Genomic DNA, 24,486 nt, shown 5'->3' with positions numbered 1-24,486 from the left:
TGTCAGTGATAAGTAAGATTTTGGTTGTTGCTGACTGCCTCACCACCGTGAGAGGATAACTGGAGTTCACAAATCCTGAACATAATCTCTCTACTGAGATCATCAGTACCCTCCATGATTTCTTGTGTAAATGAGTAGCCCATGACTGTGACTACAGATGCCATGTAACAGTTGATGGGTTTTAACATGTGGCTTTTATGCAAGTGTTGCTGTATTGCTAGCCTTCTCTTAGGAGGCTAAGAGACATATACTGGGACAAGTATTCCTGTCCCATAACCATCAGCCACTTAAGCTGTTTCATAACCTCTCTAACTTAGTGGCTTCCTTAAGAAGGAAATCTTGGCTGAAATCATGATCCACCTTATCAACATCCCTGATGAAGAATAAAGACCCGAAATTATTTTACACCGTATTCTTTTTTCTCTGCAAGCTTGTAGATGTGACTACCACTGTCAATTCCTGGCATGGAGATACAATTTTTCTTCCTAGTATTGCACAATAAGCTGTTAAATGAAAATGAGTTTACAAGAGAAAGCCTCTTGAAATAGGTGCATTTTTCCTTTGAATGAATACAGTGGTCACTCAGCATTCGCCCTGACTACACCTTTCACATTTTCCTCCTAAATGCCATCTGCTGCAGAAATTCTGCCGTTCAAGAGAGCAGTATTGTTCAGCACAAAGATAAATGAAGTGGTGCCCAATCAAACTGATATCACAACTGGAGGCGAGAGCAAGTTTTGCTGCATTGGTGAGAACTATCTCTTTTGGTTATGTCACACAGACTTGTGTACCTAGGTAATACTAGACTGTAATTTTCTTGTTCAGGAGCAGTTCAGTCATACACTCCAGGCAAACTGACCAAGAAGTGTCAGGGTTTTCCTAATAATCTTATGTTTTGAACTTTTTGGGAGGACCTTTCAAATATCAATGGAGAAATGCACTTCATGTTTTCTTTACTGTTTAGAAATAAAGTGCATGCCTGTAGGGAGAGTTGGAGATTGTGCATGAGAATAACTGTCAGTACCAAAGGATAGTTTGGGAATTTGTCAGTATGCTGAAGTTCAAGAAAATTCTTCTCCAGGCCAGGACTGTATTGATGAGTGAGTATGTTTATATACAGTACGCCTAATCTTTGGAGCATTGTTTAAATAATGCTGGACTTTTTTGATGAGCGCTTACTGTGCACTTAATTTTGAGTCTTACCAATTCACAGAAATCTTTACAAAGGCAAGACTTGTACTTGACTCTTTTTTTTTTTTTTTTTTTTTTTTTTTTTTTTTTTTTTTTTTTTGCAAACAAGTTTTAATTTCGAGTTCCAAACCTGTGTTCATGGATTCTTCATCTCAGAGCGGAGAAGATCTTTTTGACTAGACCCAAGAACTGCATTGCTTGTTCTTTAAGCATAAGATGGTCCTGTTTGTCAGAGGATTGCAGTAGTTTGGCAGTAGCTGAGCAGATTCCATCCTTGACACAATGCTGGTTGCTCGTACTTTAGAAATACTGATACCTAGTATCCTAGATTATTTTATTGAGTTACTAAAGATTGGGAGATGTGACTGAGGCTTACAAAAATCACAAAGGCGGTGGACAAGATAAGCACAGAATTGTAATTCTATGAATCCTGTAGCACAGGAACGATAGTGCAAACGCTGGCCTTAAGAGGATATAAACTTTAAATAGGTGAGAGCTTGTTTATTTTCCATCAGGATTGGTGAACTGGAATGTTGTTGCTTTTAGAGCTTCTGGAGACAGATGGTATTAGCCACTTGAAACAGTGATTGGATAAACTGATGGAAAAACAGTTTCACAAACAGGTGCTAGCAGATAGGGGGCATTTCTGACATCCTAGATAGAAAGAACATGGATGCTGGGGGAGTATGAGGGCAGTAGCTACAGATAGTGGCCAGGTTTGTGTTTTGTCCCAAAATGGTGTAATGAGGGCTAGATGAACACAGTTCTGACCCAGTGGGGCATTCTTAGGTCTTGTTTGAGATTCTCCTGCCAGTGCATTATCACAAACTAATACTGCTCTTGCTGTGCCAGTTGTTTGAACCAGCAGTATCATATTTTCTTCTGTACTTGTCTGTGAAAGTCGTACTCTTGGCTATGCATCTTCATTGTAAGTGACTGAAATGAGCACTTAACATGCCAGATTCATCCTGCATGGTTTCATTCCAGAGAGCGTATCCTGGATCTTACTTTTAATCGTGCCTTTTTAATTACGTTCAAATATTCTGTCATTACTTATTTCAGAACTTCAGGTTGGGAAAAAAGTATCACTCCATATCCTGAACTTGTATCTGCAAGGGATGAGTCTGCCACCTCGGCATTCTTTTCTCCTTTACGCAAATTGTCACATAGTATCTGAAGCTTCTTTATTTGTTTTTGTGTTTGGCAGTTTTACTTTCTCATCACTGCTTCCAAAATTGTGACTGTAGTGTTTTATTCATTGAACATCTGCTCAGAGAAGGAGCCAAGTTACTGATCTTTCTTACAGTAACTGGAGTTTTTGTATGTTCATACTTTCTATAACTCGTCCTCTTGTCTTAAAAACCTGGCATGCCTGGAGCTGTAGTTGAATGGAAACTGAAGCATGATAAGTGTATTCTGTTTCATTGTGAAGCATGAAGAATGTCAATAAATATATATATATATTGCTTTTACTACTAGATATCACACCTTAGAATTACCTCAGTATTGTAAGTGTGTGTGTACCTACAGTGTAAAGTGTCAGATGTTGTGTTTACAAACTCTTAAGGTAGGTAGCCTTTCCTTGAGAAAGGCTTCTGCACACACGAAGTATGTGTGCAGGGTCTAATCTTATAATGTAAAATACAATCTTACAGATCTTAAAAAATACATATTATATTAAGGAATGGTAAAACTATTGAGCGTCAGCTGAATGTAGTAAGGCAGGAACAGTCAAAGGAATACCCTATGCACTTGTGCTTTTTTGGGATGTAAATTTGTATTAAGGTGCTAGAGCTAGTGTCATGGGAGGAAATGTGAAGTAATTTTAATTTTAAAAGTTTATATTCCCCCCCCCAAGCCCCGGGGAACAGCGTAGAAGACAGTTATTTACCCTCCTAAAATATCTTCCAACAATTCCTTCAGTAATTGGCATTTCCCTGTTTGCATCTAATGCTTTCTTCCCTCCTGTCCCAGAGTTCCAACCAGGAGTGCCATGGAAAGGTATACAAAACATTGACCCTGAATCTGACCCCTATGTGACCCCTGGAAGTGTGCTGGGGGGGACAGCCACATCTCCCATTGTAGATACTGACCACCAACTTCTGCGGGACAACACCACAGGTAAAACAGTAAACAAAATGGGTATGTGTTTATTTAAGTAGTTCTGTTATTTGAGAATATTCTGATGTTCCTGTCGTATCAGGGTAACAGTCTGTTGCATTTGACTAAGAAGGAACCTGTGTGCCTTTGCACCATGGCTGTGTATCACGTGAAAGTTTGGCATGGGTGTATGATCATGGCTCTCTCTTGGGGTTTAACAGTGTTACAGAAACACTGTGAAATCGGCCTGCTCTTTCTCTCTCCTTTTCTGTTTGATAGGGTCTAATTCTTCCCTCAACACCTCGCTGCCTTCACCTGGTGCCTGGCCCTACAGTGCCTCTGACAATTCCTTCACCAACGTTCATAGCACTTCAGGTACGCGGCTCCAAAACAAAATTTTAACTGGGAAAAGCATTTTCCACTGAGTCCCTAGTTCCTCACTCTTACTCTACTTTTAATATTTAGTCTTCCAGTAATTTCTGAGGAAGTCCAAATTTAAGTGGCTGATCAGATAGTTTTCCTCCTGGTGATAGAACACACTTTAGAAGTAGAGTAAGATGCTCTGCCCTTCCTTCCACCCCGGTACAGAATTCTGTTACCTGTTGCAGTTTAACCCCAGGTGGTAACTTGGCACCACGCAGCCGCTCACTGCTTCCCCCTGGTGGAATGTGGTGGGATGGGCGGGAGAATCAGAAGAGTAAAAGCGAGAAAACTCGTGGGTTGAGATAAAAGTCAATTTAATAAGCAAAAGCTGCACATGCAAGCAAGGCAAAACAAGGAATTAATTCACTGCTTCCCGTCGGCAGGCGGGAAAGCAGGGCTCCATCAGGTGTAACAGTTACTTGAGAAGACAAACAGGGTTACTCCCAACATCCACCCACCACCTCCTTCCCCCAGCTTTATAGGAGTATGACATCATATGGTATGGAATATCCCTTTGGTCAGCTGGGGTCAGCTGTCTCAGCTGTGTCTTCTCCCAGCTTTTTGTGCATGCCCCTCCTACTTGTTTGCAGAATGGTGTGAGAAGCAGAAAAGGCTGTGATGCTGTGTAAGCACTGCTCAGCAATAACAAAAACATCCATGTATTACCAGCACTGTTTTCAGTGCAAATCCAAAACATAGCCTCATAGTAGCTGCTATGAAGAAAATTAACTCTATCCCAGCCAAAACCAGTACGTTATGTAAGCTAAAGGGTAGCAGTGAGCAGCAGATTCAAAAGGGGGAAAAAAACCCACCAAACCACACATCCACAAAGGTGTTGGGGAACTGTAATTTTTTTAAACATGCCTGCTTTTGTATGTCTGAGTTAAGGTGAGTGGGTTTATTCATTTTAACTTTAGAAATTGGAGTGCTGTGAAGGGAACATTTTTGCCTCACCTTTTATAGCACTCAGTTCCCTGAAACCTGGAGAGAGAGAGGGCTTCAGTCCTCTGGCTTTTAATGGTGGGCCTGTAAATAGTAAATTAGATATCTGCCTCAGATCCTTGGTAAGTAGTTCTTCAAAGTTTTCTTGTGAAAAATGGTTTCTGCACACACTTCTGAGTGGGGTTCTGGAAATACTTGCTCCAGACAAACCATTTGGATTTTGAACTTCTTACAAGTGCCAGAGTTTTCTCTCAGAGACATCATTGTCTTGACAACTACTTAAAACTGAAGAATTGTGTGTAAATAGCAGAAGTGGTGAATATAGCTGAGAACTACATCTGGTCCAAACTGGGATTTGCATTTTAGTAAATAAAAGCTGTGTTTATATGTTATCTCAACATCTTAACAAAATGTGTTGAAAATCCTATTTAGTCCTCAAGAAGAACTTGAAGCAGTGTTACTGCTGCCAGTTTGTGGGGTGACTTAGGTTTGAAGCAGTACGTGTGCATGCATCATTCCAGTGACGTAAGATTTCTCTTTCATAGCCTGGGGAAGGGGGGTGGCATATATCAGCTTTTTACCTTTGCTAAATTTTTGTCTAGCACATAAAAAGACCCAAGAGATTTAAAAATAATGGAAGTCATTGTTGAATTACGGAAACTATACCACTGCCTGGCACACATACCATCTTCTGATCATGTTGTTAAACAGTGTTTTACAGCCAGAAAGTAGGTCACCTGAATGAGGGATTTAAAATTCACACATCTGTAAAACAGGCTACTCAGGTTTTTAAGTACTTTCATATACTTTCATAGGTTAGTTTCGAAACCTACTTGCTGTTGAGACTTACTCTCATGGAAATACAGTGATCCGACTGTAAAATGAAGCATGCTTTCACTTTATGGTCTTGATTCCCAAATGTATTGTTTTGTGACCCCCTGGCATGTTGTAAACCTGAAGTTTTACCCTTTGTTTCAAGTAAGTAATTTACTACCTTTTGTTAGTGAATAGAGTTTAATACATAAATTTGCACACACGCATATGTGTTCTGATTAAGATAATTCATGACACAAGTGCCTTTTCCCCCAGATTACCCTGTCTATGTTTGCTAGTTCTCATTACAGAACAAGAAGACAGAAATTACTCGAGCAGTTTTGACATTTGGTTTGGTTTTTGGCTGGGTGATAAATGTCCCTTGGTGTCAGAAGGTGTAGGAGAATTTGAGGTCTGCCTTCTTAGGGAAAACTGGTTTAGGAAAAGCCCCCAGGTATTCGTGACCATGGTGATGTTTTTGGGAGTGTGTTCGTTTTTCTCGTTTATTGTGCTTATTTAATAAAGGGTTCTTGAAATGTGTTAAGAGATAGCCGCTGTTGGCTTTCTCCTAATAGGCATTTGGTAATGCTTTCTAGTAAAAAAATGAATATGCATTATCAGAACCGTTTAAAAGTCCAGCTGTTGTGCAGCTAAATGGCTTTCTTTATGTCTTACTGTTGGATCAACTCTGTATGAAATTTGTGATTCATGAGAAAGCTTTGAGTCTTATAGGGGGACATCTTTAGGAGGTAGCATGAGCTTGGTAGACCAAGAGTGTTAAACACTCATTTCAGTTCTCTGCAAGTTTTTGTCCTGAAAAAGGTTCAGTTTCATTAAAGGTCGGTAGTGCCCAAATTTGTAAGACATTCTCAGGTTCTCAAATTAAATGTATTAATGAATGAACATACTGTGACCAGTTATTATCATAAGTGATGTAGAGAGATTTTTTTTTTGTCCGCATATATAAAATAAGCAAAGATTGACTTAAGTGAGTATGGCTTTTTTTGGTATGGTAAATTAACTGTTGTATGGTTCCTTGCTTTGTGCTTGTCTCAGATGTAAGTGCAGTCAAAGGGTTTACAGTGATAGTACAGTTAAAGGTTACTCGAATCTCACAAGTTTCTCTAATATGTACAATTTATTTGTTCTTCTAGCAAAATTCAGTGATTACAAATCAACATGGTCCCCAGATCCCATAGGACACAATCCCACTCATCTCTCCAACAAGATGTGGAAAAACCATATTTCCTCAAGGAACACTACAGGGCTGCCCCGCCCGCCTCCTGGCCTGACCAACCCCAAACCATCATCTCCATGGAACAGCGCAGCACCCCGATCGGTCAGGGGCTGGGGGGCACAGGACTCAAGGCTTGCCTCTGGTGAGAAGAATCAACTGATAGCACCATTGATCAGACCTGAGGAGTGTGCATTTTACAGCACTAATGGTTTGGAGGAAAGAAAGTTGCAGTTGTCTGGTAAAAGGAAAAAAAAAAAGTTCCTTCTTGAAATGGAAGTTTGCTGTCAGTCATTGAGGTGGGGGTGGGGGGTGGAATCTCAGGTCCTGCTGCAGGGAATGAGTGAAGGGGGCTGAGAGCTGCCGAAGGAATACCTGCCGGGGGCCGTTCAAAGCTAGATGCTTTCTGTGGGTGGGAAGCTCCTTGAAGATAAACTGTTGTAAAAAGTGAATCTTGAAGTGAAATGTGAGGAAAGATGTGGTTTTGTTTTCAGGACTGAAGATTAGGCTTTCCTGTGTTAGCAGGGCTGTTAATGCTGAATTTGTCTGAATTGAAAGACCTGACTGTAACAAAAAATGGTTTTCTTCATATCAAATCTGTATTGATTGCTGTGTCTTACAATTTGCAGCATCTACTTGGAGCGATGGTGGCTCAGTTCGTCCTAGCTACTGGTTGGTTCTTCACAATCTCACTCCACAGGTATTTTCTGTTGTTTCTGGGAACTTGTTTGCTTTACCAAGATACAGATATGTGGATCCTTCAGTTGTTTCTCTTTGTGTAAAATCTAACAAAATCAGATTTGTCAGCATATGTAAGATGTCTTTCTACTAAATTGGGCTGCAGTCTGGTTTCTCTATTGTGATCTCTTCAGATAACTTCAAGATGTTCAGTTTTTGTTACATGACCATCATAACCCTTCATTAACTACAGTTTCAAAAAAAATTACTGGAGCAGGAAGATTTTTCTTAAAGTGACGATAAGTTGCATGACCATAATGTGGAATGGTTTATAGCTGTTGAAAAGACTGTTCTTTCGGATATTGTCAATAAGAAAGCTGGTGTAACTGCCAGTTTTCACTTTGGTGTTTCCATAGTGAAACCACAGAATGTTTCCAGCGCTCCTGCCAAAACCAGTCTAGCTAGGTTGTTTCTGCAAGTATTCTCAAGAGCTTGCTTCCATTCAAAATGAATTCTGTGGACATCCTGGTTTCAGCAATCCCAGTTAGTCTGTATTCAGGGTTTAGGAGAAGCCTGTATGACTATCAGCAGCATCCTGAGGTCTAGACAGAATCCTCTGTTCAGCAGGATAATTTATCATGCTTCTACTACAATCTGGGAAAATATCAGTGTCAGAGGAAAAACTTAGGTCTCCTTCAGATCGCCTAAATTGGCAAACTATGCTCTTTTCATAGAAAAGACTGTTTTCCTTGATGTGAAGGAAACAGGAGTGGTATGATGAGGAGGCACAGTTCTAAGTCTCCCTCATGCAAGGTAGTTTAGTACTGCTTTAGGAATCATTTAATGGAAGAAGAATATATTTTGGAGGGATTAAGTTAATAGAAAAGAGAAAGAAGCAGATTATAGTTGTCTCTTCCATAACAAATGTACTAAACCACAATGAATAGCATACTAGAGAAAAGGAAGCGTAAAGGTTAAGGTGCATTCAGGGACAGTATTTTCATTTCAGGCTTCTCTATTTTAACTTCAACCATATTTGTACACACATGCAACTTCCTTTTCCCTCATTTGAGGTCGTATTATATAATGGAGGAGGGGAAGGGAGAAGGAAGACAGTAGCACTTCCTTAAGTATCTGCACATATGGATCCCATTCATGTGTGCATGTTCCCATGGCATACTGGGAATGGAATCTGTCTGTACAGAACACCTTGGAGAACAGCGGTTACTGGAGGTAAGTAATAAGCTGTTACTGCTGCAGAAGGAATGTAGGCAACAACTGCGGTGAAAACATTGTTCAGGAGGAATGAATGCTGCTGAGTTTGGCAGAAAGATCACTGACTATTTCTGTGACTTACAGTTTCATAAACCACAAAGACGACAAAGCACCAAAACAAATTTTTTTAAAACCCTCATTGTAGAGGTGATATTTCCAGGTTTGCTAAGAACTTCTAAATACTGGTTGGTCTGAATTCTACTGATATCAAAGTGCTGGAGACTTAAGACATTCTGGTTCCTTTGGTATGAATCCTGAGGGCTAAAGACGTTGAGAACTGCGAGTTCCATGTAATTACTGGAAAACCTGCCAACATAAGGATGGGTACCATGCAAGAAACTCAAGAAGATGCGGAAAACTGAACTCGAGCTACACGTGAGCGGGAAAGATAAGTTAGATTAGATAAAGCAAAGTCATTGTAGTTGTGAGAAGTCAAGGGATACGAATTCTGTTTGAAAATTAAATTCTGTCACTTTTGCTTACTTCCTACTGCTTTCACCTGTTTTCCTGTCTGAGAGCAGATTATCTTTTAATTACCGAGTCAAAGTTAGGATTGGAGTACATTTGGATAAATAGTTACAAACATCTGTTTCATCCTGGCTGTTCTTCCTCAGATTGATGGGTCAACCTTGAGGACGATCTGCATGCAGCATGGCCCACTGCTGACATTCCATCTGAACCTGACCCAGGGCACCGCCCTTATCCGATATAACACCAAACAGGAGGCGGCCAAGGCCCAGACTGCACTGCACATGTAAGCAGTCCCTGCATCCGTTCTTTATTACTGCTTTAGTCATGAACACAAAACGTCTGTTCCGTGCTATGCTTTGGAAACTCATTTCAAGTGTCATGGTTAGAATTCAATCTTCCATTCATCAGCAGAGGAAGGAAAGAAACAAAGATGCCTTCTGTTTGTGTTACTTTTAATTGCTGGCACAAACTGCCACATACAGAACAAAAAAGGTGCAAATAGGATGGAATCGTGGCCAGTATGCACCCTACTGTAAAATATTGGGTATTTTTGAAAAGCTTGTAAATTGTTTCAGGTCAAAATTGTTCTTATGTGTGTAACACAGATGGGTGGGCATTTGCTCTAGTTTTAAGATGCACCTGAAACAGCTTGCTTGAAAATCTGCAGATCTTGTGTTTCCTTTCCTTAAGCTTTTTGGAACTGACTGTGGCTGTGGTGTATTTTGAAACTATGAGAGGTTTTGAGACATAAATCTTGGGGGGAGAGATGTAAGCCCTTAAACTGAATGAAAACTTTTGAACTATGCTAATCGTATCCAGAATATCACAGGCGTTTAACCTGTTCTTCCTCTGTTTTGTTTGAAAGGTGGCATATGTGCATTTACCATTTAGCTACACGTTACTTCTCTTTTTACTGCTCTTGATATTAATGTTCAGGACCTAAGTTTAAATTTATAAGGTTTTGTTGCAGACATAACAACTGAATGTTGGGGAGAGAGGGTTGGTTAGTTTGGGGTGGGGGTCCTCCCCTTATAAAATGGAAGTTTTTGTGCTTTTGTGAGTTTCACTGTTCAGAACAGCTGAAGTTTTCTGTGCTCCTTCCATTGCACAAGCTACTGCTTACTTTGGTTTGGGCAACTAATAGTGTTTTTCCATGCCTTCTGAATCCTTTGCCCTTACTTTCTGGATGTAATGATTGGTTTTTTTTCTTCCATGTGTCTCATCTTCTAGGTGTGTGTTGGGAAACACTACCATCCTGGCTGAGTTTGCTACAGATGAAGAGGTTAGTCGCTTTCTGGCACAAGCCCAGCCGCCTACACCTGCAGCAACTCCAAGTGCACCCACAGCAGGCTGGCAATCCCTGGAGACAGGACAGAACCAGACAGATCCAGTTGGACCTGCTTTGAATCTCTTTGGTGGGTCAACAGGGCTTGGGCAGTGGAGCAGTGGTGGCGGCAGCAGCAGCAGTGGGGGTGATCTCACTGGCGCTTCGTTGTGGGGGCCCCCAAACTATTCTTCAAGCTTGTGGGGGGTCCCAAGTGTAGAGGATCCACACAGAATGGGCAGCCCTGCTCCCTTACTACCTGGAGACCTTCTGGGAGGAGGGTCGGATTCAATCTGAACTTAGAACTTTCAACTCTGACCTCGTGACCTTTTTTGGAACAGCAGCAGCACTAACTTGACCTTTTCGTTTTTTTCAACTTGCAATAAATACATTTATAAAAGGAAAAAAGAAAACGGAGAGAGAAAAAAAGGTGGGTCATTGATAGACTGTCTGAGCACATAGTTGCCTCCCTTATATAACTTCAGTTTTTTTGTTTGGAATATGAATCCAAAAAGAGAACATATCACTCTTGAAATACTTGAATCATGAACGCCAACTTAGAAAGACAATGTGAAGCAAGTACACATACCATTTAAATTTAAACACAAAAAATTAAAAAAATTAGTTTCTAGTTTTTCACTTTTTCATGTTATACGGAAGTTGTTGCTAAGAAACATATATACTGAAAAAATAGCTTTTTAACTTTGTTTGCACTGGGTGTGTTTCCGTCCTTAGGTCTACCATGTTGGGTTGGGGTAGGGGAGGGGTTCAAAAGAAAAAGGGGGGGTGGGGGGGGGAAGACTTGACGGAGCCTCACTTTAAAAACGAAAAAAAAAAAAAAAAAATCAAAAAATTAAAAAACCCACAAAAAAAAAAACAAAACTGAAAAAAACAAAAACAAAACAAAACAAAAAAACCAACACTTTGTGATTGGCTGGTTGATAAGTACCAGTGTGTTCTGGCACATGTAACTGCCCACGTGTGCTTGTTTCTGTGTGAGTGCGTGTGCACATGTTCGTGTGTGTGCATTTTTTTCTCTATATATATAATCTTGAAACGCTGCATTGCTGATGGTCTACGGGCTGGCTGGCCATCTGCGTGTCTTGATTCTGGAAACAAGACAGGCATGGTGGAGTCCCTGTGGCTGAAGCAGAATCCAGTTGGGCTGGATTAAAATTTGTCAGTAGGTTTTTTAAAATTGATTTTAGCAGGGTGCTATCTCAAGTCTGCAGATCATATTGACTGGGGTAGTCGCTTCCTAGCCCTTGTTCTAACGTTGTGGTAGAGCAGAACACTGCCATATCCAAAGGATTTGGTGAGAGGGGAGCCAGTGTTGTCTTTTGAGTAGCAGTGTATTTATTTGTCTGCATGTGGGGGTTTTGTACTGAGTGAACCCTAGAATGTTTGTTATATAATGCAAGCCATTTTTTTTTTTCTTCCAATGAGGGGAAAAGAGGAGAAAAGAAGACATTGCCATTTTTTGTGCAGCTAATCCAAATGTTCTTATTCAGTCTTTCGCAGGCTTCAGTACCTTTAAAAAAGAGTGGTTCTTTTCTCCCCCAAACCTAATTAGGCACCCGTGCTCATTCTTGAAGAATCCATCAAAAGCTTGAAAGTCCAGCCCAACTAAATTAGCCTTTTAACTGATTTACTGCTTGTATTAAAACTGACAAAAACTAAATCATGTCAGCAAATAGCTGGCCGGCCTGCCTCATCTCCTGAAAGCACATGCAGCTAACTCCTTTCTGCGTCCTTCATGGTGAGCGTTACCTGTGCCAGGCCTTGGTGTATTACAGCGCCAGACCATCACTGACAGAAACGTTTACTTACGAATGTTCTTAAACCAGTGTGTACTTCAAACGTTTCCTTTTGTTTCTCTGTGTTGTGTTTTTTCCTGTGTACGTGATTTTGCTTAGGGAGGTATATTAACTAGCAAATACTTTTTTTTTTTTTTTAAAGTATTGCACCTTTTTGGGTTTTGTTTTTACTTTTTCTGTACTGTTGCTTTTTAATTTCTGTATTTAAGGAAAGGTTTGGGGTTTTTTTAGCATCAGTGTAGTAGTACTCTGGGCAGGATAGGGGTGACCTATAATCCACAGTGATAGCCAGTGTATGCGTGCATGTGTGCGCTGGGAACAAAACTTTCAAGACCTGTTGTTGTGAAAAGAGTTGTAGCAGACTTGAAGGAACATCCCTTGACACAAAGCGGGAAGTCTTTCAGCGAGGTGGGGCCGGGAGAAGAGGGAAGAGAGATGCCGGTACTTTTTCCATAAGTGCTAGGACTTCCATGTGGTATTGTCTAGCTGTTACACTGTCTAACAAAGTGCCGACATTCTGTACCAGCACGTACCTGTCCATTCCAGCCCTCAGTGGTAGTAGTGCTCGGGCTTTATTACCGGGGCGGGGGGGGGTGGGGGGGATAGGGGAGTCTCTTCAGCATTTTCATTGAAGGATACGACAATGTCTAGTACGTTAAATTCTGTAAGCATGGGTTGGGTGGGGAGAAGCAAAAGCAGATTCAAGTAAGGGGGTGTGGGGGGGTGGTGCCTGTTGGGGGGGTGTGTGTGTGTATGCCTGTGTGCTGGGGGTGGGAGGGAACGGCTGGGGACTTAGGTGGCTTTTTTACTTCGCCCTTTCTATGTAAACCCAATGTCACAAGGAAGACTGAGGGAAATGCTGCATATACACATGCCTGTAGATTTGTATGCAAAGTGTTACATGACAAAAAGTATGAGTAGGTTTGTATTTGTTCAGTAAATTGGAGTGTGCAGCATACTCTGGCCCCTTCTGAATATACTTTTCTATCATGTCTCCTCCTTCATCCATCCCACCATGCACAAAGAAACAAAGTGCTCTCTTCCAGCTCCTGCCAGCTAGTGCCCCTCATGTGCACACATCCGTAAAGCTTTGTTTCTGCTAGTCTCTGCTCAAAGACCAGCTGCACTCAGACACGCAGAGCAGGTTCTTAAGTCCTGTGCCAGCAGTACTTCCTAGTTGAAGCAACTTTGGCCTGGAGTAAGCCAGTATCCATTCTGTCACATGATTTGCTATACATGCTGGTTCATTGCTGTGTTCCACCCTCACTTCTCTCTCCCAACCTGCCCTAAGGTCCCTTTTCCTGCACTTTGGGCTAGTTGAGTTCATTGCGATACTACGGTGAAAGCCGGGTGCTAGAGCCCCTCTTGTTTACAAGACATAATGAGGGATTTGAAATATTTAAAAAGAAAAGCTAATTTGTTCTTCCATTGTAAGCTTAAAGGGAAAAAAATTAAAACATACAAAAAAAGACCAAAAAGTGCATATATATATTTTAGATGAAGACTAACTCTGGGAGCATTTAACAGTGTTTTTGTTTTTATTTTAACATTTTATTTTCCTGCTTTAAATTTGCAAGCATTCTCAGGAATTCTAGGGTAGGAAGCCAGTTTTTTGAAGATGGTTTATTTAACCTTATCTTATCCTAGATAGATGGCTGTTTCTTGTTGATAAACTTTTACAAGTTCCTGAATCTTCAAAATGTTTGAAAGTTTTTACTTTAAAATAAAAATGCTTAAAAAAAAAAAAAAAAAAAGAAAAAGACAAAAAGAAAAAATCTCCAAATGTTACTGTCAAGCGGGGGATCAAGAATTTTAAAGACTGTATAAATTAAAATACATTCAAAAACTTCTCAATATCAGCAACAGAAATTCATTGTAATCTTAAACAAGTTGTGGGAGAAGAAGGGTTATCATTTACAGTGCTTTCTTTCTCATGCAGACGTGTGCAGTTGCATGGAGAAGAGAAGTGTGTGAATTGTGAATGGAAATATTATCACTTTGTTCCCTCTTGATTGAAACTAAATGAAAATATTCTTCCAAGCACCTTTTTAAAAGCAAAGTGAAACTATATACCTAATTAAAATGCAATATAGTTTAACTGAAAGAGTTCTCAGTTAGGAGGACTAGCAGGAAATACATGATGGTGCTGCTTTAAACCACTTCAGTAGTGCTAAAGAAAACCAGTGCTGACAGAATACCCAGTAATGAAGTAGTCTTATTATCCTGCCTTTTTTAGTACAGAAGAAAGAGAGAATATGGAAAAACTCCAGTAAAACATATATTAGAAATCAACTTCCCTGTTTTCAGCTATTTGGTCAGTTTTATTCCCCACTTGGAGATTTGCTGCTTGCTTTTCTTCACCCACCCCACCTCCCAGTCTTTCAGTTTTGTTTTATATGGGGAAAATAACCTGTTAAACTCTTCTGTTCACCCTGTTGCTGCTGCTGGCTGTCAGGGCTTACAGTCTTGAACTTCAGAGTTCGGTGGGATGGCCAACTTCTGTCTCCCAGCTGTAAGGGTCAGGGGCTTGCTCCGCCTGAAATGGCTAGGCTCAAACCACAAAAACCACGCTAGTGCCTTTTCACATGTACCCACATGCCCTACAGCAGGGGGAAGGAGGGAAGACATGGCAAAGTGAGGCAGTATAGCCACTTCGTTGAAATAGATGTACCCGTTCCTAAGGAAAAAGCGTGCTGCGTAAGCATGTCGTGCAAAGAGTTACGTAACAGTAGTTGAGAACTTTTTTATTTATTTAAAAAACAGTAAATCAGATGCCAAGTTCTGTCGTTTTCATATCAGTTGCCCAATGTTTTCATGTTGCACTGCATGTACATCTTGAGCGTATACGTGTGTGGTGTTGAAAATAATGCATCAGTAATAATGCGCTTTAAAAAAAATAATAAATCCTGTCATGGGCCAGTAGGAGGATTTATTTAGGGACTTAGGGATTTTTTTATTTTATGGAGAGAATTTCTGGGTGCTTTCCCAGAGGCTGTGTTTTATCAAATCAGTAATATCCCAAAAGAGAGGAAACTGTAGGATTTCGTCAAAAAGAACCCAGAAACTTGACAGTCACTTGGAAGTGGGTTGTGACTGACTGCTGAAGGGTTGGCAGTCTGGAGCTTCGTTGGTCTACTGGGACCAAACCTATTGTACAGCAGTGTGTTCCTCCTTCCTCCAAGTGTGCAGGCCTGCAAATGTTAGTAACTGTCTCCTTGGTGATAGTTTTCCTAAATAGTTAAAGCTAAATTGATCTTACTATTTTCCGACTACAGTTGGCAGTTCTGTTCCTCTCCAGATTATATGTAGCTAACCATATATGATGTTGCTAGTATGACTTAGTCATGGCACTCCTAACCATTGTTAAGTGATTTCTGAGCTTTGTACCAACCAGAGTCAGCTTCCAGGGACAACCATCACTTAATGTTGTAAATATTCTGCTACCATTTGAGCTCTTAACAGTGATAAGTCAGCAGGAGTTGATGTTAGGGTACTTCCAGGCTTTTTTATAAAACTGTTCCAGGGAGGGAATCGGTGGCAGCGTCTTGTTTAAACATATCAACAGAGAAGGTAAGGAAAAGAGACTAGGAGAGGCACAGCTTGGAATAGACTATGGGCATCTGTTTCCAGATAAAAGTCAAATATAACATCTTTCACTGGAAAACACTTTTTAATTTCTCAAGTGATAAACAGAACTCAATTAATTTTGTTCTTGGTTTGGGTTCTCCAGGTTATACAGTTTAAACATAGATATACTTTACAGGTGGATTCAGTATTCCTGGTTTTTTCCAGGTTTTGAATCTTTCAGTGCTTAACTAGTAAAAAACCAAAATGAAACATTTCTAAGGAAATACCCATTTGTTACCAGCCACTTTGCTTACACTGCCCTGCAATGTGTATCAAGCTGAGAGTTTTTAACGGGTTTGACAATTCTTTGCCTCATTTGAGTATTTTATTTTAGCAGTGACAACAAAGACAAAAAAGTCTAGCGAGCAAAAGAAAAAAAGGTGGGGTACAGCTCAGAAATCTCTGTTGAGACCTTCGAAATTTACTTTGGAAAGCATTAGTGCCATGTACTTTGGAAGACTTGCCATCTTTTACCAGTGTTTTTATGCTTTCACCTGGACACTTGCCCAGCAGTCTTGAGAGTGAGTGTTTTGTTGGTTTGGGGTTTTTCCCGATCAGAGGGTGTCAGGTTTTTCTTGTAAGTTCTTTATTTTGCCTCATGTTAAGTGGCTTGGGTAATGAGCAAGAATATTAAGCCAAGTGTGGTTTTCTTCAGCAATGTAAGCAGGATGTTTTCAACAAACTAGCTGGGGTGCCCACCTCAAAGATTAAATAAACAGTTGAACCTTTATATTAAGTTCCCCCCACCCCAATTTCTAAACATTTATTCCTGAAAACTTTATTCTTTTTTTAAAAAATACTGCCACATCTTCCACAATGTCTCTTAGTAGTGCGTCCAAACAGGACTGGACTGACTGTAGGGGGTTGGTTGGTTGCTTGGTTGTTTTGCTTCATTCTTTATTATGCTTGCCTCTTAGGCTTCTGATTTTGTTTGTGTGCATTGTTTCCCTGTTGACTTTAAGAGGAGTACTGTTTGTATATCTGAGATACCCAAGTTTGGCCGAGTCTGGTCAGGATCTGTAGTGATCCTCATGTGAATTAGTCCCGCTGACCTTAAATGAGTGCGTACTGGTTGGGTAAGGGCTCTTTGTGTCAGTAAACCTTAGCTGGATCAGGGCCAAGGTGGCACATGAGGACCTGTTGTATTTCCAGTGCAGCAAACATATGTGTTGCATATGTCATATTCACTGTAAATCATGTGACCTTACTATCCAGGTTTCTCAAGTGGATTGAAATGCTGGTTTTGTGATGGATGGTTAGCATCTCAGGGTATGAGTTCTCATTGAGTAAAAAGTAGGGGGTTTTCTCTCTAAAGAGGTAAGGTTCCTCTAGCAGAAGCAGCTTTATTAACTGTAAATATGCATGCATGTAGTTGTGCACAGGAAAGTAATACCAATAAAACTAATCTGAAATGAAATGTAAAAACAAACAAAATCCTCACAAACAAAAAACCAAACCCAACCCCCCACACACACACAAATGCTGTTAAGTGCAACTTGGGTCCTGAATCTGAAACAATATACGCAGAATCTGTTGGTTTGTCTAAATTGATTTTGCACAAAATATCATTTCAGTTCTTATTTGTTACTATTTTGTAATATTAGGAAATTATACTGTAAGATCATATCAGCCATGCCTGCTGTGATCAAAATACAGGTTTCTAAAACCCAAACTCTCTTTCTTTTCCTCCACATCCAGTACTAGGCTTCCACCTGTGGCAGAAGGATGTTAACAGTAATGGGGAGAAATATGTACAATTTCCCAGTGTAGACAGAGCAGGTTTTCCCTGTTGACCTGAATTCATATCCAAACCTATAACACAAAGCAAAAATTACACTGTAGCAGAGTCGTTAGTTGTGCTAAATGACAGGAGATTAACTGGACATTTTTAGCATCCTTACTAGTTCGTGTTGCTCAGAATGTTTTGCGTAAGTGTCCCATCACTGTAAATACAAGTGTTGCTGAATTGTACCAAAGTTCCCCTGCATTAGATAATAGGAAGCAGGTCCATTTTGTAGTGACTCGCCAAGCAGAACTTTGCCTACAATAGAATTTAAGGGTCTGTCTACATTGCTGTTAAAACTGAGTCAGGGTCCTGTTTAAAATACAGCTTTCTATTTTGTGGTGTTACGTGAGACTTTAAACTTTGTGATGTAGTAACTATAGCTTCTAATCCTTACATGAAAAGTGATTTAAGATTTCATCTGCGCTACAAAAAGCGCCACAGCTCCTGATGGTTTGGAGCCTATTTTTAAAACTATTGTCAGGCCAAGATGCAGCTTCATCTGTGGCACGCAGCAGACAACATCTGTTTGCATACACAGTTTGCATGCGTGTTGCTTTTCATTGAGCTATGCAGGAAAGTTTTTTCTCTGAAAGTCTCCCAGACTCCTATGCTATACAAGCAAGCTTCTAGCTAATGAAGTGCCCTCTGCAAAGAGCCATTTTTGCCCTGTATGTGTGACAGCTGGGACTGGTGACATTCAGCAGTGTTAGGGTTCCTGTTAACTTTGTAGTGAGAAAGGGAGTTTTTTGACTTGACTCTTGACAGCCTTTCTGTAAATGAACACAGAGCACTCCAGGGGAAAAGGAAAAAAAGAAGAAGAATGCATTGCGCTAGCCAGCATTAAGTATTTTTGCAGCAAACATTCTTGACTGTGGTGGGCAGAGGGGAAGAGAAGAAACTGGAGAAGTTTGCATGGATGCGCAATACAAGGAGGCAGTGCTTAGCAAGAAATGTTTCCTTCAGCACTAAATGCCTCCTCTTGGGTATTAGTGTGTGTTGTTGCATTCACAGAACTAACTTCCTCATTTATTTTTTTTTTTACCTGTTTGGGTTGTTTTAAATTAAGACAAAGTAGAAGCTTCTCCTGTTTCAGACGAAACACAACCATAAGCGAATATTTTGTTCATCGTTTACTGTTGAGCAGTAAGAGCAGGTTGCACAGCTTGTTAGAATAGCTATTTTAGTGACATGGTTATGATATTATGTGCTTTCTTTCCCCTCCCTCTCCCTGCCAGATATGGCTTACCCTTTCTATATAAGGCGCTGTGTGGGTTTTTTTGTTTTGTTTTGGGAATGTGTGGAAAAGAAGCAAAATGAAGTGAAAATGCAAGCCAAGGTAGAACAGCCTTACTTTAGGGGGTAGCCTTACAACAGAGCTTTATAGTGAGTGTGCTGTATTCCAAAACATGTAAGCCAAAAACAAAAAAGCATTCATTTATGCAAAAAAAATTTTAAAAGAGGTGTTGGAAGACTTCTTTAATATGTACCTTCTAAAGGTAGAGTAAGGTCTCACCAAGTGATAGGTTATTGTGATACTTCTTGCTGGGTCAGTAGGGATGGGTTGGGGGTATAAGCGCTTAACATTTTTCTCCGATGTTTTTACAAGCAGTAAGTTAAATGTGGTATTTATGAATGTGCCTTTGTGAGTACAGTGACTGTCTAATTGAGGAGACCACTTGGGCTGGAGGGGAGACAATGGTCAATTCATTCTTTCAAGAGGTCAGACATGGAGATTGCAGCCCACTGGTCCCTTTTGACAAGCAGCATCTTTGGGCTGGTCTCTACACTGCACAATACGTATTCATATGTGGTAGAGATCGGGGAAGGGGGGGTGGGGGGGGCGAAGGGACGTCATGTGATGCACAGAAGCTGTTGATAGTTTTAGGCTAGTCTGCTGTTGCAGGTTGAGTTTGTATACGTATTATGTGGCTTCTCTTTATGTTTTTGTGCATGAGTGTGAGTGTGTGTGGCTTTATTTTTTGTAAGCACTGGAGAATTGAAACACAGTGATGTTTGAGACGAATTTATACATGTAGAGAAGATGACGTTTTGTAGCTTCTGTTAAATAGTGGGTGCAGGCACACTTTTACCCTCTCTGTCCGTGTCCCAATAAGAGAAACAGGAAAATTTATTTTTTTTCAACCCTTCAACTTCCAGCACACTTAACGTTGCCATTTAAATGAACAGGGTATTACACAAGAAGAAAAAAGTTTTTGAAATGGTGAGGTAGAAGTGTTTAAAAGGAAAAAAATCTGAAGTAATTTTTTGTTTCTTCGAAGCTGTTTGTAGCTAAACATGGGAATCTGCAGTGTCTCCTTCCATTTGTTTTTTTTTTTCTAATAATTCACCTCTTCGTCCCACCCAAAACATGAGGTGTACAAGATCAAGAGCTGTCACTGTAGCCCTTCGAATTCCCACCCTGAAAAGGAACTCCAGTGGGATCCCTCAGCTCTATTCAGGAAGACAAAGAGAGGAGAGACTCTGCAGTTTTCTTTGCTTCGCTCTCATTCCTCTCTAATGGCCTTGAAATGTATTATTATGCAAATGTGAATTTTGATACTGAACTTAAGAAGAGGTTGTTTGTTCTTTTTTCAAAAAAAAAAAAAAGGTCCCATATGTGGTCAGCATTGCTTCTTTATTTTGTAAGTGAATTGTAAACTATGCATTCTGCAACGGGGGTGTAGGGGACAAAGATAGCTTTGCTAAACTGTTGAGGAGTTTCTGTGTCCATGGTATATCCATTATAGTTTGGTGAAGTGAGGAGGTGATGACTTTGAAATAAAAAGGAGTTGATAAGAACCGCTCTTTTTCAGAAGTTGGCCAATAAGTAACTGGGCAGAGATTTAGAAAACTAATGTTGACTGCAAAACAAAATCTGTTCTAAACCTTGCGCAGGATTGTGAATTCTGTCTGTGCAGTGTTAACCCAGGGCCAATAGGGTGAATGGGACACCAGCTCTACCTGGAAAACTATCTACCGCCTCCTGTGTTCTGGCCCTTGTCAAGCTCAGGAAACGCAGTGCTGTAGGCACTGTCGTCTTTGAATTTACTACTCGTTTTCCATTATAACAGTCCTTGCGCTCTTCCAAGAGAATTGGAACACAGCTGGTCCTTGATGTCTACACTTTCTTCTCCCTAAAAATTTCTTTGTTGCTGTTTCTGGCACAGCTCATGCAGTGACAGCACAGCTGGGGGCAAGATGGTGGAGGTGGTACCTAGTGCTGATCAAAGCATGACAAGAGGACTGCTTTTTTTTCAATGTCAGCAGCTACCAGCGCTTAGTTGTCTGGTATTACTGTCCATGACTCAGCATTAATGTTGGCTGTGCGTGAAATGTTAGGGAATGTAGACAAGGCCCTCTATTTAAAAGTAATAATCTTTTTTTACTATGAGGTGGTATTGTAGTAGTCATAAAGAAGGTTTCACTTCCTTACATCTCCAGAATGCAGTCATTGTGAATACCGTGTGTTCCTTGAAGCTTGCTGAGCTTCCAGCAGCAGTCTCCTCAGAAAAATGTAGATCTCGCTGCTCTGTCATGTTAATAGGGACCCTTTGACTTGACTTTTACCTTTGTCCATGGTGTACCATGGTACCTGCATTATCCTTGGCATTATCTTAAATGTACTATCATAAACTGAGAGATTATCCTGCCTGTATTCAGTGTTTTCACGCAGCAGTTTTGTTTTTGTTGACATTCACAGTACTGTAATAAGTAATAGACTTGATGATCACTCTCGCATCTGTGCCTGCCTTGCAGATGTGATCTTATCAGGGTTCCACTCTGTCAGATTGCCTTCAAAAAAAAGAAAAGAAAAAAAAATATCTGAAGTTTAAACTCCTCACAAAAATACCTCGAGGTACATTTCCCCTTCTGATGTAACCTTTTAAATCTTAACTTTTTTTCTAAACTTAATGGGCTTTTTATTTCCATCTGTTAATCTCCTTTTTAGAAAAGATGTTTGAACTAGTGATTTTGAGCACAGGACCAGAAAGAAGTCAGGAACTCCTGAATTTTAACATTGGCCCTTACTCTTCCCTTGCCTTGGGCAAGTCATGTAACTTTTTTGCCTTTGTTTTTTCATCTGTAAAGCGGGGGTGATAATACCTACCTCACAGGGGTTCTGTGAGGATCATCTAGTAAATGTTTGTAAAGTGCTTTAAAGATGCATGATAGAAGTACTAGGAGGTTTTTACAGCAAGATCTTACAGCAAGATAGCTCATTATTTTTACATTGTTTTTTTGTGTGCAAGCAACTTTTTGTTTTTTAATGATTAAAGCCATCAGACACTCAGATCCTAAGTAACAGAAGTTGATGGAGTTTCAGTTACTCGTCCTCCTCTTCTGTCTTTATGCCAGTTTCCCTTTGCTCTTCCTTATACAGTTATGCCAGTGTTGCTACAGGTCAAGTCTCTTAATTGTACTCGTAGATAAGCTTCAGACTTGATTTAAGTACTTTGAGCTTGCTGCTTCTTTCACCAGGTCACCAAACAGGAATCAGCTTGTATATTTTTCCCTGCCCTCTAATAGCGTTTTTGGTAATGTCATCATTCAAGTGGACGCATCTTTTCCTGCCATCAGAAAGGGGAGGTGGTGTGTAGTTCCAGAGAGGGGACTGTAATATGAAGAACCTTGCCACTTAATGCTGCTGTTCCAGGGATGAAGGGCAGAGTAGCTTTCTGTTTCCTTCCCTGATTTAACTTCAGTGTGTTACCAGTGACACTTTAAATGCAGTGTTTCTTCTTGTCCACAATATACAGAAGCCATTACCTGCCAATAAAACGTAGGAACAGAGGGAATGATAGTAATGCTGCTTGTGTATATGCCTTACAGCTCTCCCAGAATGTCTCTGGGAGGGTGGTGAGGGATGAGGTCTTCATTGGGTAAATCCCACAGCTGTCAGGGAACCTCTGCTACTTTCTCCCCTCTCCAATCACATGGTCGCTGTTTCTTCTTTCTTGGATGTGCGTCTCAGGGATGTGCATACGATCCCATGCCTTTTGGAATTTGGCCTTTGAAATATCAAGAATATGGCTTCTATACCTGGAACCTTCCTATCTGACACTCCCTGGTCCTCTCTGTCCTATGTTGCTCCCCATGGCCTTAAGAACATCTGTCCACTGTTGCCAGATGCCACCCTCTCCATCTTTGCCAGTACTCAAGGTGAAGCACATATAGCGATTCTGCGGAGAAAGAAGGTGAAACGATGCATGTGCACCTGTGGGATTTACACACATATTATCTTGGATTTCTGCCACATCCTGGCTAAAGCATGCAGAATATCTGATGCACAATGCTTTTTCTTTCTCATCTAGAAAGCAGAACAAACAGCAGTGTGACTGCTGATGGTAACTCTGTAATGTTTACTTTGAATTAAATGCTAAGTATTTTCCCTAAAGAACCAAAACCCCCACATTCTAACAGAAGTAACCAAATGTAATCTTTTGGAGGGTGAGGGGAAGGGAGGGGAGGAGAAAAAGCAGTGGCGGGGAGCATTCTGATCTATTTTAATCTCCACCACTTGGATGGAGATACGAAATGCTGCTTTGAGTTCCACAAACATAAGGGATTATGTTTACAAAGGTAAATGCCTTCTACTTGTTCAGGAAACTGGCTAATGGTGGGCATCAGATGTTTGACAAGTTTCTCTTCATTGCAGACAAGTAATGGGAGAAGGGCGTGCCTGGAAGAGGAATGGAGAAATAGATTAATTTCATCTAATCGTCTTGGTAAAATAATGCCACCACCTTCTCTCCTTACAAAGTGGAGGGAGGAGGTTGCAGAACAGAAAATCAGCGATGTCCAAAATGGCTGGATTAGAAAAGGCAGCTTTTCTACTTTGCACATAAATAGGTAACAGGAAGGTACAGGTAAAGTCCTCTTGCCTGAAACACTGTCCCCCAGAAGCAGACATTGTAATAATAAAAATAGTGGCTATGTGTATATTGATGCTATTTGCAAGTTACCTATAAGTGTTCATTTTTTCTTATACTTGAAATGGCTTCCTTTACTAAACTCTCACCGTAGCTGGGGTTTCTCCCCTCCCTCTCTCGTGTGCAGTAAAGAAAATTATAGGACAAATGGGGAGAACGTAGAGGAGACGACACAATGTCTTGCATATCCAGGTTTCATCTTAATTTCTATCCCACATGCTTGCAGAGGTTTGAACTTCCGAAGGGTTTTCCATGGACACAGAAACTCGGCACTTTAGAAGGTGCTCTTGTATGGCTGGCTGCCCCCCTTCTCCTCCTTTTCTATATTTTTATTTTACTTTTAGTATAGTGGTACTTAAAATCACTGGTTCACTTAAAGAAAAAACCAACAATAAAATGTTTAAACTCTACTAATGTACAAATAAGCTGAAATGTTGCATTTTATGTGTATTTTTGCCATAGCAGGTACTGTATTTCTCATGCTGGATTTAGAAGAAAAAAAAAAGGAAAAAAAAAAAAGAAAAAAAAAAAGAAAAACAAACAAACAAAAGGGTGATGTTTTATTGGAGTGTGACAAGTTAAGAGTAATAAGGAATTAAGTCGTCGTCATTTCATTGAAACAGAGATGGTGTAATACTTATATAAGTTTTCTGAAGGTTTTTTTGGGCTTTTAAACAGCTTTTTTGTTTTTATTTTATTTTTATTTTTTGAAAGATATGATTGTATTATGTGCAACTCAGTTGCTTACATTATAACTACAAAATATTTTTGGGTTCCTGGAAAAAAAAAAAAAAGACTAATAAATGTGTTTGGCTGCTAAGCATTTAACACTCGTCGTTTCTGCCCGTTCATTGAGCCGCGCGCGTGCGCCGCCG

The 24,486-nt window shown here is 40.3% G+C and overlaps 1 protein-coding gene across 18 annotated transcripts in view; it reads left to right on the top strand.

Annotated features, from left to right (window-relative positions):
• Positions 1 to 24,439, top strand: part of TNRC6B (trinucleotide repeat containing adaptor 6B) — a 153,511-nt gene extending 129,072 nt beyond the window's left edge. For 14 of the 18 annotated variants that reach the window (XM_056341948.1, XM_056341934.1, XM_056341932.1 and 11 more), the window contains 7 exons: positions 641 to 748; positions 3,166 to 3,312; positions 3,571 to 3,666; positions 6,624 to 6,944; positions 7,333 to 7,403; positions 9,271 to 9,410; positions 10,358 to 24,439. In XM_056341948.1, the coding sequence (XP_056197923.1) occupies positions 641 to 748; positions 3,166 to 3,312; positions 3,571 to 3,666; positions 6,624 to 6,944; positions 7,333 to 7,403; positions 9,271 to 9,410; positions 10,358 to 10,748 (1,274 nt within the window). In that variant the 3' untranslated portion in view covers positions 10,749 to 24,439. The remainder of the gene's footprint in view (positions 1 to 640; positions 749 to 3,165; positions 3,313 to 3,570; positions 3,667 to 6,623; positions 6,945 to 7,332; positions 7,404 to 9,270; positions 9,411 to 10,357) is intronic. The other 4 variants (XM_056341950.1, XM_056341947.1, XM_056341936.1 and 1 more) reach the window with 3 other exon arrangements.
• The last annotated feature ends 47 nt before the right edge of the window (positions 24,440 to 24,486 follow it).

This window comes from Falco biarmicus, chromosome 5 (assembly GCF_023638135.1).
Source record: "Falco biarmicus isolate bFalBia1 chromosome 5, bFalBia1.pri, whole genome shotgun sequence".
Taxonomy (NCBI): domain Eukaryota; kingdom Metazoa; phylum Chordata; class Aves; order Falconiformes; family Falconidae; genus Falco; species Falco biarmicus.
Note: the sequence above shows the minus strand (reverse complement) of the source record. Positions and strands in the feature narration are given on the sequence as shown.